We start from the raw sequence: 18,195 nt of genomic DNA on the forward strand, positions 1-18,195 counted from the left end.
ATAATTTGTAGGATGTTTTGATTTTTGGATATTGATAAACTCCCGATACCCCCTGCCATTTTCTCTGTGGGGATCGGGAGAGCTGACTCGGCTGTACTTCTTTACTGTTGACAGAACGACTCGCGTTTGTTTCTTTTGTTGTTCTTTTTTCCTGTTTGCTGCTTTCCAGGAAATTTTCAAATTCATCTAAATTTTCAAAAAATTTGACACGAAAATTTTCATCCTCTCCTTTCTTTCTAACGCTGGCAGTATTTCTGTCTCCCTTCTTTGCAGGTTTGGGTGCTCGTGCAGTACCCGAATGTCACTCCCCTCAGTTTTCTGGGTTAATCTTATCAGATCTGTGTGCTTAATTTTATTTCTAGTGTTTGACTTGTACAAACACAGCGATGTCAAGTTTCAACCTAATTTTGGTCTTCAAAGAACTGGCTTTGATTTTTTCCTGTTTATTTTCTACATTAACTTCTGCTTTTATATTTTGTCTTGTTTGGGCTTTATTTCCTTCTTCCACAGGTCATTTGAGGATGCGTAACTACTTTCCGGCTGCGCAGGGTGTGGCCGTGCGCACTTTCTCACTGGCCTGCCACTGAGCTCTGCAGCCGAGCCAGCACTCCTCGTGCAGTACAGTGAGGCCCTCCCTCCCCTGGTCTCACTGCAGACAAGCAGCAGCCGTCCCCTCGTCCTGAGGGGCCTCCAGGGGCCCTCCCTGCCCACCCTGGCACGGCCCCGGGGGCCCTGGAGTCTGAATTATTCCCTCTCCCACAGGACTCGGCTCCCTCCGGCCATTTCACCTCATCACGCATCCATTCTCAGGTCATTTTTCTGTCCTTTACAGGAAAAAAATTTGTAAACGATGATTCTGTCTGTGTGCTGGGAATATGTAAAAGAAAACTCTGTTTCCGGCCTGTGGCAGAGCTGAAGAAGGAGACAGACTTTGAGTAAGTAAAACATCACACATCTAAACCGTACCCGCTAGAAGGAATGGAGGGCAGGACAGAGGGACGCCGCTGTCACTGTGCTCACCCTGCTGCCTCCCGTCCGCAGGCACAGGATCCCCAAAGAGCAGTGGTGGCTGAAGCTCCGGCCCCTCATGAAGATCCTGGCCAAGTACAAGGCCAGCCTCGAGCTCTCTGACTCGACCCAGCTGGAACACATTCGACATGACCAAGAGGAGCCTGCAGCCATCTAGAGGCCGCTGCTGCCAGCGAGCCCTTGGACTTCCTGTTTACCACCCGCTTGGGTAACACGTGTTATTTATCAGCACTTTATGTGAGTACTGTTGGCGCTTCTCCCTACTCAGAGCTCCCGTCCCGTACCGCACCCCACTGGACCCGAGCCGCAGCGAGCTGGCGCTGTATCGCATACTGTCTCCTGCTTTCCCGTGTGCGTGTCCACGGAATTAAACATTTGGTGAAAACTTCAACCACAGTACTAAGTTCCTTTAAATTTTTTAAGTAGGCATTGAAACCTCAAGACCTGTGGGCAGCCACCAGCCACACACTGTACAGGGATCAGTCAACTGGACTGCACGGGAGCATAGTGGAGGAGCAGGGTGGCACCATGACACACGGGGAGGCCCCAGACCTGGACGCGACCCACCTCCAGCCACAAGGGCTCCTTCTGACGTGTAGAACTAAGAACACCACGAACGTGCGCATTGAGACCAAGGTGCGCTCCCACACTACACCTGGGTCCTACTGTGCGCTGAGGAACGGGGGCCGTGTGACAGTGTCTGGAGTGAAATGCATTCCTGCCTCTTCTCTCCGGTCTGGGAGGAACCAGCCTGTCCCCCAGCCACGGGGGAGGGAGTCGCGCATAGACGGCAGATGATGAGAAACACGGGAAGACCACCACAATAGAGCGAGGGTCCCAATAAAACAAGTCACACAAATTCTGGGTTTCTCAGCGCATATAAAAGTTATGTTTACACTATGCTGTAGTGTACTAAGTGTGTGATAGCAGTATATCTAAATGTACAAACCACAACTAAAAAGTAATGAGTTGCTTAAAAACGCTAACGGTCATCGGAGCTGTTGGAAAATGGTGCTGATCGAGCTGCTTGCTGCAGGTGGCCCCAGACCCCCATGAACACGCAGCGCCCGCCGCGCAGCAGGAGCTCTGCGGGCCGTGTGCAGGACTGAGGGTCACGTGCTGAAGGAAGGGCTAGCACCAAGAAGTGTACTTTCTGTCTGAAAAACGTAAAGTGCGGAACAGATGAGACAGAGCCCTTCAGTAAAGACAAAATAGGAACAAATCCATGCTACTTAGCCCTGAACACACCAGTTCTCAGAAGGGATCCCATCAGGTTGCCCTGCACTTTGGGTGGTGCATCCGTTCAGAATCTTCCCCAGGTCCTTGGTGTGACCGTCCTTTTTTATAGATCAAGGCAAATGCTGGAATACCTTTGTTCTTTTATCCATTTCACTCATTCATTTTTTAGTAAAAGAACTACTTGGCAAACTATCATTTGAAATTACTGACACACAGGTAGGTCAGAGTTGCCTTTTATTTTAAATATTTAAATACAGGTTCTAGGATTAATAAGTAAAATAAGCATCTCTATCATTACTAGAAAGTCTTACAATAATTGTGCACCTCCGGCATGTAACGCATGATTATTTCAATTTCCCCTTTTAAGACTTTGGGTCTGACATGACAGGTGTACCTTTGGCAATAATTCAAGACTGATAAATGATCGAGATATTCAGGAAACCACCACTTTCCTAACCTTTCCAGTAAAATCTGGCTCAGCTCACTCCTGCAGGGTCTGTGACCTGTCAGCCAGACCCTGAGCACAGCCGGAGCCACTCGTCATCTGATTATCCAGGACGGGTCCTTGGCGATTTTCGTGTTCTCTGGTCCCAGCAGAGCCAGCCCGTGAGTGCTCCTCCCAACACCGAGGTACCTGGAAAGGCAGGAGTGGGTGGGGGGTCAGGACGGTTCCTCGGCAGGCACCCTCAGGGTCACGGCCCCGAACAGTTCTGACCACAGGGCTGCACTCACTTGTTGCTCACGTCAACGAGACCTTCGCGGTGGACAGCGAAGAGCTGCTCCCTGTGAGCCTGCTTCAGCTCATCTGACAGGCCGTACAGGAAGTGGTCCAGCCCTGCAAGGAACACAGGTGACTGGGAAGCTGGCAGGAGCAGCATGGGTGGCTGCTTCGGGGGCTGACCCTGACCCAGCGCCCTCGGGGGAAGAGGATGGAGAGGGAAGAGCACGTCAGGACGGCCTCTGCCCCACTCCCGTCACACTGACCAGGGCATGTACAGCTCACTGAGGCTCTGGGATAATGGATGCTCCCTCTCAAGGTGCACAGCGGTGTATCACAGAGGGGAGGTGGGGTGAGATGGTCATACCATTCATCAAGGTGCTTTTTACTCCAAATACCTTTGTCGGAAGGAGCCACAGGAGCGTCCACCGCAGAGAACACGGAGAGCTTGGCCTCATCAATGTCCTGCTGTGAGAATTTCCCAGACTTGGCCCAGTCGACGGCCTTCGCAAAAGACTGGAATGTTTCTGTTGAACGTGGATCCCTGGGAGACCCAAAGAGTTAGCTACTCACATGTTTACAATGGAAACATAAGCCACGATCACGTGCTGACTTCACAGCTTCAACACTTTATAGTTGTTAATGGCTCCATTTTGATGCTCAGTCCAAAAATCAGTACTTGAAATATAAACCTGGCCCAGAGGCCATCTGACCCAGTCCCTCCCTGTTCACCCCGCCTCACCCTGAGGTTATTTTATGCACCCACTGTGGCTTCCTTGTGAAGAAAAGCAGACTGAATAAAAGACTCGTGGAGAAACGCTAAGAAAGGTTAAATGAAAACTCTTACTTCCAAAGGCAGCACTATGAATAGCTGAAAAGCACCCGTATCTGGGCCAGTTTTGAAGGCCTCCACTGTGTAAGTGGAAAGAGCTGCCGAGGCCTTTGTTCACACACTAGACACAGCACTGAGTGGGCTGCCAGGTGTGCGGGGTGGGCTCGGACGGTGTTTTTGGCCTGCAGCTCCCAGCACCGGCACCAGAAAGTGTTCAGAATTTGTAGCAGTCAGGAGCAAACAAATGCTTCAGAGGCAGAAGCAATCTGCCTTTGTCCTGTCCTTAGAATATTAGAAAATGTGTCTTCAGGCAGAGGGCCACAGAAAATTAAAAGGGCAAAAGCAGTCTGGAGCCCAGCAACACAATGACATCAGCAGGAAAGCTCAGGTCGCCCTCTGCTGAAATATGCTTGTCACTCACGGCAGTTTCCTGCTCTCTCCTGCTGTCCCTAAACGGAAAGGACCGTGCTGGGTGTGGTTAAGTGCCAGCGAACACTTTCTCACATTCACGCCGACGTACGAGGTGTGACAGAGATGCCTGTCGGTGATACGACGCGGTGTCCACATACGACGGCCAGAGGACAGCTCACCTGTACGAGTAGAAGGTGAATATCCCACTGTGACTGAGCTTGGCGCCTCCGCCGTAAGCGCCACCTTTCTCTCGGATCTCTGTGTGCAAGAACTTAGCCGTCATCAAACGTGCCAGGATCTTAAGACTAAAATAAATGATTAAAGTGCAGGTTAGAAACGGCTGGCAGGGAAGTGTCATATATACTAAAAAGTAATTTAAAAGAATATCAAGTGCATAATGAAGTGAAGAAGGAAAATGAAGCAGTGGCTTGGAGGACGGGTGGGAAGGAACAACCTTCCCACCCACTTTACGCTCTCCACCTCTTACCATACACGGGGAGCATCTTAAATCTGCAGCCGCAACTTAAATCCCCACATCAGCATGTGTATTTGCAAGTGGAAAGCTTTTGACTAGCTTTCCACAGGTGTCTTCCCTAAGATTTCACTTGGAGTGTGCGTGTGTTCTATACATTCCCACTAAGTTCCATCATGAATGCCAACAGCTGATGCCTGGGAAAGGAAAGGATGGTTCTAGAAAGCATCTTCAGGACAGGGAGCAGGGCCACACCCAGTGAGGCCGCCACCTGCTTGAGGAACAGGCCTGCTCTGCTCCGTGCGGGTGACAGCCAGGTGAGAAGCTGAAGGGAGGAGGAGTGCGCATGTTCCTGAAGATGGGGGAGCCCGGCCCAGGGCCCAAGGCAGACGGGCTCTTTTCTCCACACAGGGACTGGGGCTTATCCTCCATGTGTTTTTCTTTGTTACCTAATGAATATACATTCACTTTTGTTTGTTTTTTTAATAAGTTTTTTTCTTTTTATTTATTTTTTTCCTTTATTGATTTTAGAGAGAGAGGAAGGGAGAAGGAGAAAGAGATAGAAACACTGATGAGAGAGAATATCAACTAGCTGCCTCCCGCATGCTCCCCACTGGGGATCAGACCCACAACCTGGGCATGTACCCTGACTGGGAATTGAACCAGTGACCTCTTGGTGCATGGGTCAACGCTCAACCACTAAGCCACACCAGCCAGACTACATATTCACCTTTGGAAAATTATAACAAAATGCAAAATATGTCAGTAATTCCACTACCCACAGATACCTTTTCTAACATTTTCATGTTTTAATCCACTTTTCTGTTCGTCAAAACACACATCCCTACCCCAATGGCCTAGCCTACAGAGTATGTCTTTCCTACAAATGTGGACATAAACTATGACTAAAACACAGAGCATACACTGTGACTACCTTTCCTACATGGACTTTTCCTGGAACCCAGTGGCAGCCTCAGGTTTCTGAGGTCTATGGACCCACCACGACTCGTCCCTCGCTGACCCTCCTCTCTCCAGCCACCCTGTGTCCTTCCTTAGAGTCTTGGTTTTCACGCCTGCATCGTTTGTACCTGGCATGGTCAGGGTCGGTGTAGGGGGCAGTTCTGACACATTCGCCGACATAGTTCACGGGGAAAGGAAGCAGGAAGTGCGTCTTCATCTGGCAAGGCTTGAAAGTGGGTTCCTGTGGAGGGAAGGCCAGGTCAGGCTGCGTCATGGTGAGGTGGCCCGCAGGTGCATCTCGTGCAGGTGCCACCTGGACTGCTCCCCTGGTCATCAACAGCCACAGTCTCACATCTGAGAGCAAGGCACTGATGTTCACGTCACGCCACACAACTTCAATGAAATAAATAGTTCATTCTGCATCATTTCCATTAGTCACTGACTGTACTAGCTTTCTTTTTCTTCCCATTTTTGTCCAGGAACATGGTTAGTTGCTCTCTCTGTGATGAATCAAACTGAATGCGCTGATCCCCAGTGCTGAGTGAGTGGTAGGGACAACACTGCCCAACCGGAAGTGAATGAATACCGATTCGGCAGTTACGTTAAAGCAGAGGCACAGTGATGAGACCACATGGAGGGACAAAGGTCTTCATGGGCACTGGGGCAAGAGAGAGACTCCCTGGTCCTACTGACTGCAGCCTAGACGGGCCGCAGCCTCTCCTAGGGGCTAGCTGGGTCGGCAGGTTCTGAAATGACAGGGGCTATGTTCACTTACTGTGATCAGCTTCCTGATGACTTGGGAGCCACTAACATGTGTGCTTCCCCCAGAGCCGTTAGGTACAGGTTTCTGAAATGTTTCCAAGAGAAAGGAGAAAAATTCTTGAAATAGCTAAGAAGATACATTCCAGAAAATTCATAGAGCTAATATCACATTTACTTGTTTTAAATGACAATGTTTTAACTACATGTAGAATTTCCTTCTGGATTTTCAGACAGTCTGGGAGCTTAGGCACCGCCCCTTCCACATGGTTCCCCTAACAGGTGGGGCTCTGAGAGGGCAGGAGGCAGGTCCTCAGGGACAAGGGTCACATGGACGTACAAAGGAGAAAGAAGTCGGCCCTCTGCAGAATACACAAACTGTCCACCTTCTGTGTGAGAAGTAAGGCTTCTCTATGGATCCTGGTGAGCGAGATCAAACCCACTTTGTAAATTAATCCCTGTGACTATTCTACAGACATACCATGTTACTGCGTCAGGGAAAAGCCTCTCCAACAGCAGAGAGACCAGCTTCCTCAGGTCACTGTTTTTGGCTGTTCCTACAAGAGTATATCCCAAACCCCAGGGTCCTTCCTCATCAGGAGACTAGATGCCACAGGGCTCCAGTGACAATATGATCACAGGGTCAAAAGCCAAATTGGAAGGTCTGAACTCCTAATTGGGTCAGCACTGGGCTGCACCCAACCCTCCTGGACCTGGTCTCGTCAGCAATGGGGACACCCGCACACAGGACCGTCTGTGACCGGCCCGCCTGGCAGGGCTCTCACCTCCACCACGTGAGGGCGCACCGGCTTCCGCTCCTTCTTACTTCGCCCGAGGTTTCTAAGGAAGTCTCCTACCGCCCGCTCCGCCTGGGACAGCTGCTGCGGGGCCGCGTTCACTGCACATCTGTAAAAATCACGGATGCACAGAAACCTGACTATACCTAGTGTGACAGCAATAAACAGTATCATATTGTTTTTGTATAAAGTAATGCTCAAAAATATTAAAAAGAAACAGTAGCCAAATATGGAAATAACAGTACATAATTCACCACAGTGCTTTCAAGAATCAGAAAGCCTGTGCTATCTTTCAATGAGTTACGAGTGTTTCTGACTCGATTGTTCTGAAGACACACGTCTGCCAACACCTTCACACTTAATTCCTGTCTAGAAAATAAATTCCTGTCTAGAAGATAAATTCCTGTCTAGAAGATAAATCAACAGTCTGAAGATCTAAATTGGTCACTAAGGTAAGAAATTAGAAGTTGCCACCAATTTTCTCAACAAATACTATTATATAACTCTTCCAAATTCTACAAATCACAGAAAATACTTTAAGAGTTACTTGAACTATACAGTAAATTGACAAGTGTTTTTCTTCTTTTGGCCCTAAACCCTGAATTTATTTCAGTTAAATTAAGTACCATTACAGTAATATTAACTATATTCCAGGCTTTATACTGAATGCACTGCACTTACTCTTCTTTGCCATAAAGCTGCAAAGCAGTGCTTCATGGAGGAAGAAACAGAAGGTCCAAGTGGTTAAGTTGCCTACGACACTATGGGTACCAGTATCAGTGCTCAGACTGGCAGTCAGTTCTGCCCAGGTCAAAGCCCAGCACCAACCTTAGGGTTCCCCTCCTGCCACCCAGATGATCGGGGAACCCCCTGGTGACTCCCAGAAACTGACAGGGAAGGTTCAGGGACTGTCCATGTAGAGCTACAAGCTACCTAAATCCGAGTCACTGATAATACAACACTGCCAATCATCTTTACAGTCTGTCCACACTCACAAACCTGAGCGCTTAAGGCCAGCTGTCTGGACGGCTGCGCTGCTAGGTGTTCTCCGCAAACTACTGTATAATAATTATTCTCCCAAGAACTTTGCATTTTTACTCTGGTCTTGAGCAAGCTAACCGTACTGGGTCTCACTGAGGGCTTGTTCACAGAATATCTGCTGCTTAATTTTAGGAGCAATACAACAAAATATTTGCAATAAACCCACCTCACAGTCCTAGGATGAAATTTCCCCATAGGAAATGATTTAATTAGAACACCTGAAGTCTAGAATCAATTCTGGAACCTACACCAAGGGTTCTTTCTGAATTACAGGTACGTTTATGTAAATACAACTTCACGTGAAGGGCATCTCCACACTACACTAAAGAAACTGGATGAAGCGTAAAGATGTTTACTCAAATACAAACCATGAGCCCCTACCTCATATTGTCAGCATTTAGTAAATACTTCTTGATGCGTGGGAGCTTTCTCAGGATGGGTCTGATGTCTGTCATTTCTGCGATTCTCTTCATCAACCTCACCTACGCCAAAGAAAAACACATAGACCCAGGAGCCCCAAGCAGAGCAGGGAGCCCCTGGGGCAGAGGGGGACCAGATACCCCTCCCCAGTCTGGAAACCGGACATCCCTGATATGGGGACCATGACTCTGCTGCGTGTGAAACACACCTGCCTGCCTTGAGGAGGGCTGGGAATAGGGGAAGAAAGAGGAAGACAGTTCTCCTTGAATTTAGTCAGTTAGAGAGTTAGCTTTTCTGAGATATGAACAATTAGTACCAGAGAATTTTAGCAACTCTGAAAGATCTGGCTAACCCAGAATAACCAATGTCCCCTCAGCCTGTCACCTGATCCATCCCATTGAAGGTCTCCTGCAGGTCGCCCGCAGGCGTCAGGGTCCTGCTCGCTCGGATGGATGCATACAGGTGGCCCGAGTCCGGGATCCCGTTGGACAGCTCTTGAGCGGTCATCTTCACCAACACTTTGAAGTGTTCTTCTTCTTCAAAGCACGGGCTACAGACAAAGAAAAGTATACTGAGTTTCTGGAGCCCCCGCAGACCCCCTTCAATAGCATGAAGAATGTACCAAGTGTAAGTTTTCAGATGTACACATCCTCAGAAATTTTACATGTCCATAGGAATTGGAAGTAAAATTAGGCTCTGAAATCAACCCACCAGAGAGTAAAACCTCCTCCCCTTAGCGCACTTCAGACCAGGTCAGTGATGAGGCCCCTGGATTAACATCTCTGCTAATCAAGCTACCTGTTAAATATTTCAGCCCACAGGTGCATCATGTCTGGTAGGTTTCTATCGAGGCAGAAAGATGAAAAAAAGACACCCTAAATCAGGAAAGGAAAGAAGAAATTAACTATGAATAATTTAAAAGAAAACAGACACCAGAGAAATGAACTTTTGAATACCCTGTGAGAGAGAAATAAATACCACCTGCTCGTAGGTGTCCAGGTGCGAGTCGTCGGGGAGCACGTGGGGAGACACGGTCATCCCACCTGTCTTCAGTTCCATCTGCTGAGCCTGCTCCCGGTAGTCCAGGACGCCACAGCCCAGCCTGGGAACAGCAGAGATCCCAAATCACCAACTTGGTCTCTGTCCCACTTGAATTACGAGCTCAACTCAATCCAAGAACCACATCCTGCAAGAACCGCACCCCTCAAACACACACCGCAGGCTGTCATCACGGGCCCCCTCCCCAGGAGGGACCAGGGTCTCCTGTGCAGGGGCTCACTCAGCACCGTCCAGACCACCAGACACGTAGGTGGCCGCTGTCCAGACTCAAAGTAAACTGCTGAACTGCTTCCCCAGTGCTAGGCTTTCAAATGTTTAAAGTGCCTTCCCCACTCCTTTCTTCCAAATCATCAGACACAGACTATCTGCTCAAATATTTGGTAGTGCTGGGGGTAGAATCTAAAAACTAAGCCTTTTTGCATTTTTAAGAAAAGCTGAAGTCATCTCAACACTGATGCTGCTTTTGGTGGAACATTCTAACTGCTGCTCCTAGTGAGAGAAGTAATTTAAGCCCAGAGACAGTGTGAGGTGTTTCGAAAACGACCACAGCCATAAAAGGACAAGCAGTGGGAGCCGCAATTTATAAAAGGGCAGAGAACTCTCTAAGGTCAAAAGTATTTCTCTCTCTCTCTTTTTTTTTGTTGTTAATCCTCACTCCAGGGTATTTTTTAGATAGAGTGGAAAGAGGGAGGGAGAGAGGGAGAAAGAGAAACACTGACATACTGACATGTCCACTCGATCGGTTACCTCCCGCACGACCCAGACCAGGGCTGGGGATGGAATCTGCAACCAAGGTACGCTCCCCTGACTGGGAACTGAACCAGTGACCCTGGGCCCAGGGAAGGTCTAGGCATTTCTCACGTGGCCGGCACTCAGCAGGCTGGGGCGCTCCGGCACACCCAGCTCCTGCACGCACAGCACACGGGCGCAGCCCCCTTGCCGCGGGGAGTTCCCTGCGAAGCCTCTGTGCTCCAGGAAGGGAGCAGGGAACCCAGCTGACAATTAGATCACCTCCCACTCAGCTCGCCACCCTCGGCCTCTGCAGCCCAGCAGAGGAACAGGGCACAGGACCTCGCCTGTACTCTCGAATCTGCTCAGACACCTGCTCACCCAGGATGACAGGATCACAGAGCCAGTGATCCTCTGAAGGCTACCCCAGGCCCCGGCAGATTTAATCACTTACATTTCTATGCAAAACCATCCTTCCTTTCACAATCTTAAAGAGCTCAGTTGCTGAGGTAGATATCTTATAAATATTACTTATACCCAAGGTTTATACATGTTTAATGTACTATATTTTAGTAAGGAAATAAGATTTTCATTAAGGAAAGTCTCAATAAATATAGTACCCTTTATATACTGTAACAATGCTATGGAATTTGAAAAACAAAATGATTCACTGAAAGTGATAATGGATTCATTAAAACAAAACAAACGCACAGGGAATACCGGCCAATGAAACACAGCAGTGCGCCGAGTCGGGCAAGCGTGTCTTACTTGGTGAGGACGCTGCAGAAGAGCGGCACATAGGGCCGCAGCTCCTCGGGCAGGGTGTTCAGGCTGGAGAAGGCCCGGAAGTAGACCACGCCATTGGTGGGCTGGGCGCAGTACTGGACGGGGACATCGCCAGCTGCAGGAACAGAGGCCTTTAACTCTCAACTTTTCTCTAGTACAATTTTAATCATGTAATCATTGTTCAATGGTTCTTAAACAGTAGTGCTTTTCGAGGGTGGAGGTTTAAAATTTATATTGGCAAAGAGATCCTATTCACTTTCTGTCATTTAGACAAGTTTCCCTGTTGTACTCCATGATGGTAACATTTAGGCCATCTTCAACACTGAAGGACTCCTTGCTTTCTGAGGAGCCGGGAGAGGAGTGGTCCAGGTCCTGGGCCTGCCTGGCAGTCAGGCCAGTCCCCGCTGGGCTCTGTGCACCTCTACTCAGAGTGGATTCTATCGCCCTGCAACACTGACCCTGCCCACCGGCCCAAAGCCACTCATCCTCCCTAACAAGTCCCTCCCCAGGCCCTGATGGCCCCCGCGTGAAGCCCCGGCACCCATGGCTTCCATGGTCCCAAGTCCCCCGGGGGGCGTGCTCTGTTGTGTTTACATCCCTGGCACACAGGGATCCCTGGCATCCGTCACCGATGACTGACCTGTCCCCTCTAATTCTGCAATAATCACTGAGTGACCTTCACTGATAAAGCCAAACTGTTGGGGGATTAGATCGGTGGGATATGAACCCGCCTTCCAGAAGACAGGATCTCCTTTGCATGTGCACACACATGACACATAACTCAGACGTGGTCAACAGGACTGGCCCCAGTATAAACAAAAGACAAGTGGCACACGCTTTGCAGAAGTCAACGTCATGCTCAAACATGCTCTCCACTCCTTCCCTAGAGGAGATGAGTCAAAGTGCAAGGCTGCCATCAGAATTCCCTCTGGACACGGCAGTGAGGTCAAGTCACACCACGCAGAAGCTGCACACCCACCCTGACAGAGGACATTGTTCCAGAGACGCCTCCTGAGCTTCCAACCAGAAGCCAGAGTGACAAACTAGGAAGGAAACTCCAGGAGGAAACTCGCGATGCCAGGGACCTTCGACTCCCTTTGGTTCTCCATGCCTTGATACAAGTGCTGTGTGGCATGTCCAGTCCCTCCACATGCTGCCACCTCTCCTGGTGGCCAGCTGAGCTGGAGAGCGCGTGGGTGGCAGGGCCCCAAAGGGTGCCCAGTGCAGCCGAGGCATCTCTTAGACTCTCCTGCCTCCAGAAGAGAGGGTCACAGAGCCCCGCCACACCCACTGGGAGGAAAGGACAGGCCTTCAGTGAGCAGAGACGTCTCTAGTCACTGAGAGGTAGCACCAGCTACGCGAACATCAAGAGCAGGACTAGAAAGTCATAGGAGCAGTCCCATGGTTTATGACAAACAAGCACACCCAGTTCTACTCCTGTGACTTCACCCATGGGCCCGAGCACCAGCCTGCAAGAGATCACACTGACCTGCCAGGGTCACCGCCAGCTCGGTGAACGGAATTCTGGGTTCAATGTCTGACACCTTTAGCGCCGGCAGACAAGAGGCATCCTGAGCTTTGCTTTGCTGAGTCTGTAATTCTAAACCTAGGGGGAAAATATGGGGGAGGATGAACATTAGGACGATAATTGAAAGGTCTCGTGTAACTCCTCTCCTCTGTCATGCCCTCCCACCCATGCCGAGTGCTGGGGCCGAGCTCTGCCACTCGCAAGCAGCCGGACGCAGGAGCGCGGGCCCTGCTCAGCAGGGCTCTCTCCTAATCCTCACGCTCAACGATCTAAGCAGTGACTTTCAACCTTTTTCATCTCATGGTACATATAAACTAATTATTAAAATTCTGCAGCATGTCAAAAAATGTGTTTGTTGCTCATCTGACAAAAAATAGGTATAATTTTGCCCGGCTGGTATTGGCTCAGTGGTTAAGCATCGACCTGTACACTGAGAGAGGTCGCTGGGTCGATTCCTGGTCGTGCAAGAGACAGCCAATTGATGTTTCTCTCTCTCTAAAAATAAAAAAAAACATTTAAAAAATAGGTATACATTTTGATTCATTCATACCGGACAGCTATTGTTGTGTTGGCTGTTGTCATTTTTTTATTTGACAAGCTAAGGGAAAAGGGGTCAGTGTCCCGATTAAATAGTCAGGTACTGAATGTTTCCAAATTCTTTCTGCACACTAGTACGCGACGGCACACGGGTTGAAAATCGCTGATCTAAAGGAACGATTGTGCTGGTGGGGACAGGACTCAGCTCAGGCAGTTCCTGCCTCTCAGGTTTTATACTAAATCGAGATTGACAGAACTCATTTTTAGAACTTTCAAACTATTTCTTTTGGATTGAAATTTAGTAATGCTTGTACTTTATTCTTATTTCAAGTTCACTAACTTTAGCAAAATGCTTGGACAACCACATACATTGCCCAAATTATAAACATGCTTAAAAACACTTGTTCTGGCCCTGGCTGGTGTGGCTCAGTTGGTTGGGCGTCAGTCCCATGCACTGAGAGGTCGCCAGTTTGATTCTGGTCAGCACTCACGCCTGGGTTGCGGGCTCAATGCCCAGCAGGGGGCGTGCAGGAGGCAGTCAGTCAATGTTTCTCTCTCATCAGGGTTTCTCTCTCTCTCGAAAATCAATAAAATCATAAAAAATCAATCAATCAATAAAACACATTCTGGGCCTGCCTTCTACTGAACTGATGGGACGGACTGGAGAGGCTCTTCTTTCCAGAGTCTACACAGAACCACCCCATCAGGGGAGGGATCCAAACAGCTCCATGTATGGCCAAGGACAGAGCTGTGTGAAAAGACCGCACAATGTAAAGTCCTGTCAAACACAGAAGTGTATCATTTCATAAGATAACTGATCCCCTGGTGTCCGCCTCCCTGAAGTTCCCCCAGAGCCAGTGACCACAAAACTGGCCCCTGAGACAGAGGAAGGTTTCTGGGCAGCATGTTACAGGCTCTGTTGGGGTTGGGTCCCAAGACCAAGCACAGGCTGACCCACCTCCTCTCTGCGGCTCCTTCCCCAGCTCGCCCCATGGCACAGGCAGACAGGGCTCCACGCACCTCACTCAGACCTCTTGGAGGTCCAAGGCCCTCCTCACTTGGTTTGTCACCCCCTACCCCAACAACCAAGTCTCCCAACCCTTGTCCCTCAGACGTACTCTTAATTCTGTGCATTTGGTCTGAATGTCTCTTTGCCTGTCCAGTCCTGGTAATACTTCAAGGGGACACCCCTCCATCTTCTGAAACACCCACTGCTCCTTTCTGAATGCACAGCCCAGAAACCTCGGACATGGTCTCATCCTCTGCCAGTTGAACTCCCTCCCGATGGCAGGGGCTATGGCCCTTCCGAGCACTTAATACATTACAAAGACACCCCAAACTTAAGATTATTTAGAGATTTTAATTAGACAATTTCCAATTCCCCTTTTACCTTGATGCTTATGTTTAGACTGGACTTTGATTTCTCACGCTGAAGTATATACGTAAGACTTACTGAGATGAAATAACCACAAAATGCACTAGCACTGTGTCCTACTTAATGAACTCTGCAGTGATCTGTAAACCAAAAGCATTTTTGTAATACAGGCCCCCAATCACTCACACATGGGTGTGGGCTGGAGTAACTAACTGTTTCCTCAAAACAGCACACACCTCCATGGACAGGCTAGGAATCTGGTCACTCAGGGAATGTCTGTTCTGTTGCTTAGGCATGGAATTATCTCCCGTACAATTGGCCTTAAGTACAAATGGAAGATGGATGTTTCCATATCTTGGCTATTGTAAATAATGCTGCAGTCAATAAAGGGGTGTATGTCTTTACAAATTCGTGTTTTCATTTTCTTCGTAAATGCCCAGAGGACAAACTTCTGGATTACATGACAGATCTAGTCTTAATCCTTTAAGGAACCTCCATACTGTTTTCCATAGTGGCTTCACCGATTTAATTGCCATCACAACAGCATGGATGTATCTGGAGAATATAATGCTAAGCAAAAAAAGTCAGACAAAGAAAACCAAAAACCATATGATTTCACTCATATGTGGACTATAAAATAAGAAACAAACTAACAAAAAACAACCCCACACCCCAAAAAGACACTCATAGACACAAACAACAGGATGGTGGTTACCAGGGGAAGTGGGGTGGGGATAGGTCAAAGTGGTGTAAAAGGTCAAACATATTGTAACAAATGGAAACTAGACATTTGGTAGTGAGCACACATAGCATAGAGTACACAGATGTCAAATGATAAAGGCGTACACCTGAAATTTGTATAATGTTATTAACCAATGTTACCAGACTGCAGTCAAACCTCAGTTCTCGGAAGTTCCCATTTTGAACAATTCGCTTCTCAACCTGACAAGGCTGTCAGGCCAATACCTGTGTGATCAGTCACGCGTATCCCAGGTGATAAAGGAGAGGATGCTCCAGTGAGTTGACCACTGTTAACGTCTCAGGAAATTATGCTGCGACTATTTTTTTGTTTTTGTTGCTGCTGATTATTAAATTTTCACTTATTACTGTATGTTTTATTTCCTTTTTGTTAAATTTTCATTTATATTTCATGTCCTTTTTGTCTTTAAAGTGTTTATTTATAGATTAAACTGTACACTAGACATGTACTGTATATAAAAAAGTTCAAAAAGAGAATCATTTGGGGGTCTGGAACAAAATTAATTCAACTTACATTATTTCTAATGGGAAAAAAATGCTTCAGTTTTCAAACAGGTTTCCAGGCTCCACTGAAAATTTAATTTAAAAACAATCTTCTATAGCAACAGAAAACAAAACAACCAAAACCCAACAACAATGGAAGATGGGTGGGACTCCATTAAACTAAACCTTCTGCGCAGCAGAAGAAACCACCTGTTAAATGAAAAAGCAACCTATGGAATGGGAGAAAATGTTCGCAAATCATGTATCTGTTAAGGGTTTTACATCTAAAATATATAAAGAATTCATAAAATTCAATAGAAAAAAACAATCTGATTTAAAAAATGGGTAGAGGACCTGAAGAGACATTTTTCTAACGAGGGCATACAGGTGGCCAACAGAGACATGAAAAGATGCTCCAGATCACTAATCATCAGGGAACTGCAAATTACAACCACAATGAGATATCACATTATATCCATTAGGATGGTTACTATTAAAACACACACACACACACACACACACACACACACACAGAGAAAATAGTGGTGGTGAGGATGTCTTGTGCAATGTTAGTGGGACTATAAATTGGTGCGGCCACCATGGAAAACAGTAGAGAGGTTCCTCAAAAAAATTAAAAACAGAACTACAGCCCTGGCCAGTTTTGCTCAGCGGTTAGAGCATTGGCCCACGGACCAGAGAGTCCCAGGTTCGGTTCCCACTAAGGGCATGTACCTTGGTTGCAGTTTGTCCCCGCCCCCGGTTGGGGTTGTGTGGGTGGCAACCACTCGATGTGTCTCTCTCACATCAATGTTTCTCTCTCTCTTCCTCCCTCTCTCCCTCCTGTACTAGCTGAAGATAAATGCAAAATGTCCTCGGGTGAGGATAAAAAAAAAACAAAAACAGATCTACAATAAGATTCAGCTATTTCACTTATGGATATTCTTTTGAAGAAAATAAAAACACTAATTCAAAAAGATATATGCACCCCTATGTTCACTGCAGCATTATTTACAACAGCCAAGATATGGAAGAACCTAAGTGTCCACCCATGGACCAACAGATAAAGATGTGGTAAATATACTCAGTAGAATATTACTTGGCTATAAAAGAATGAAATGTGCCATTGTGATTAACATGGATGTACCTAGAGGATATTATGTTAAGTGAAATAAGTCAGAGAAAGATAAATACCATATTTCACTTACATGTGGATTTAAAGCAAAGTAAGTGAAGAAATAAAATAAAAAATTCATAGATGCAGAGAAAGTTTGATAGTCACCACATGAGAGGGAGATTGGGGCAACGGAAGGAAAAGGTGAAAGGAATTAAGAAGTACCAACTGCCAATTATAAAAATGTCACTGGGCCTGGCCAGTGTGGCTCAGTGGATTGAGCGTGGCCCCATGGACTGAGAGGTCCTGGTTCAATTCCTGGTTGGGGCACCTGCTGGGTTGCGGCTGATCGATGTCTCTCTCTCTCTCGTTCTCTAAAAAGTCAACAAAAAGATATTTTAAAAAATGTCACCAGGATGTAAGTACAACATAGGGAATGTACTCAATAATAATACTGTAGTAACTACATATGGTGCCTGGTGGGTACTAGACTTATAGGAGGATCACTTTGACAGGTATATAAATGTCTAACCACTGTGTTGGACACCTGAAACTAATATAGTATTGTATGTCAACTGTAATTGTAAAATACATTTTAAAAATAATTTTTAAAAATTGTTAATGAAAATGTAGTATATACCCATAATGGAATATCATTTACCCGTTAAAAAAAAGAAACCTGGTCATTTGTGACAACACAAATGAATTGAGGGCATTATGTTAAGGGAAATAAGTTAGAGAAAAACAAAACAAATACCATAGGATCTTAGTTATATGTGGAATCAAAAATACAGAAACAAAGAAAACCAAGCTCACAGATACAGAGAACAGACTGGTGGTTGCCAGGGGTGAGGTGGGGAATGAGTAAAAGGGGTCAGAGGTACAACCTTCTGGTTATAAAATAAGTCAGTCATGGGATGTAATAATGCACAGCATGATGACTATAGTTAATAATACTATATTGCATATTTTAAAGTTACTGAGAAAATCTTAAGAGTTCTCATCACAAGGAAAAAAAAGTATAAACTGTGTGGTGGCAGATGCTAACTAGACTTACTGTGGTGATCATCACAATATATACATATAGCAAATCATTACACTGTACACCCAAGATTAATATGTCAAATATACCTCAGTTAAAAAGACCATC

General features: G+C 47.0%; 2 protein-coding genes across 3 annotated transcripts in view; one reads left to right on the plus strand and one right to left on the minus strand.

Moving 5' to 3' along the window:
- The window catches only part of LOC118636310 (phosphofructokinase, platelet), a 64,219-nt gene extending 62,799 nt beyond the window's left edge, over positions 1-1,420 (plus strand). Inside the window, exons 21-22 of the mRNA XM_036271396.1 lie at positions 833-935; positions 1,042-1,420. Coding sequence (XP_036127289.1) covers positions 833-935; positions 1,042-1,186 — 248 coding nt within the window. The 3' untranslated portion in view covers positions 1,187-1,420. The remainder of the gene's footprint in view (positions 1-832; positions 936-1,041) is intronic.
- Positions 1,421-2,502: 1,082 nt separating this feature from the next.
- The window catches only part of PITRM1 (pitrilysin metallopeptidase 1), a 38,671-nt gene continuing 22,978 nt past the window's right edge, over positions 2,503-18,195 (minus strand). For both annotated transcript variants that reach the window (XM_036280250.1, XM_036280259.1), the window contains exons 15-27: positions 12,742-12,858; positions 11,235-11,367; positions 9,660-9,780; positions 9,477-9,553; positions 9,063-9,228; positions 8,640-8,740; positions 7,206-7,326; positions 6,437-6,508; positions 5,790-5,902; positions 4,409-4,534; positions 3,385-3,530; positions 3,001-3,103; positions 2,503-2,902 (exon numbers count right to left, since the gene is read on the minus strand). In XM_036280250.1, the coding sequence (XP_036136143.1) occupies positions 2,809-2,902; positions 3,001-3,103; positions 3,385-3,530; positions 4,409-4,534; positions 5,790-5,902; positions 6,437-6,508; positions 7,206-7,326; positions 8,640-8,740; positions 9,063-9,228; positions 9,477-9,553; positions 9,660-9,780; positions 11,235-11,367; positions 12,742-12,858 (1,490 nt within the window). In that variant the 3' untranslated portion in view covers positions 2,503-2,808. The remainder of the gene's footprint in view (positions 2,903-3,000; positions 3,104-3,384; positions 3,531-4,408; positions 4,535-5,789; positions 5,903-6,436; positions 6,509-7,205; positions 7,327-8,639; positions 8,741-9,062; positions 9,229-9,476; positions 9,554-9,659; positions 9,781-11,234; positions 11,368-12,741; positions 12,859-18,195) is intronic.

Source organism: Molossus molossus, unplaced genomic scaffold, assembly GCF_014108415.1.
Source record: "Molossus molossus isolate mMolMol1 unplaced genomic scaffold, mMolMol1.p scaffold_m16_p_1, whole genome shotgun sequence".
NCBI lineage: Eukaryota > Metazoa > Chordata > Mammalia > Chiroptera > Molossidae > Molossus > Molossus molossus.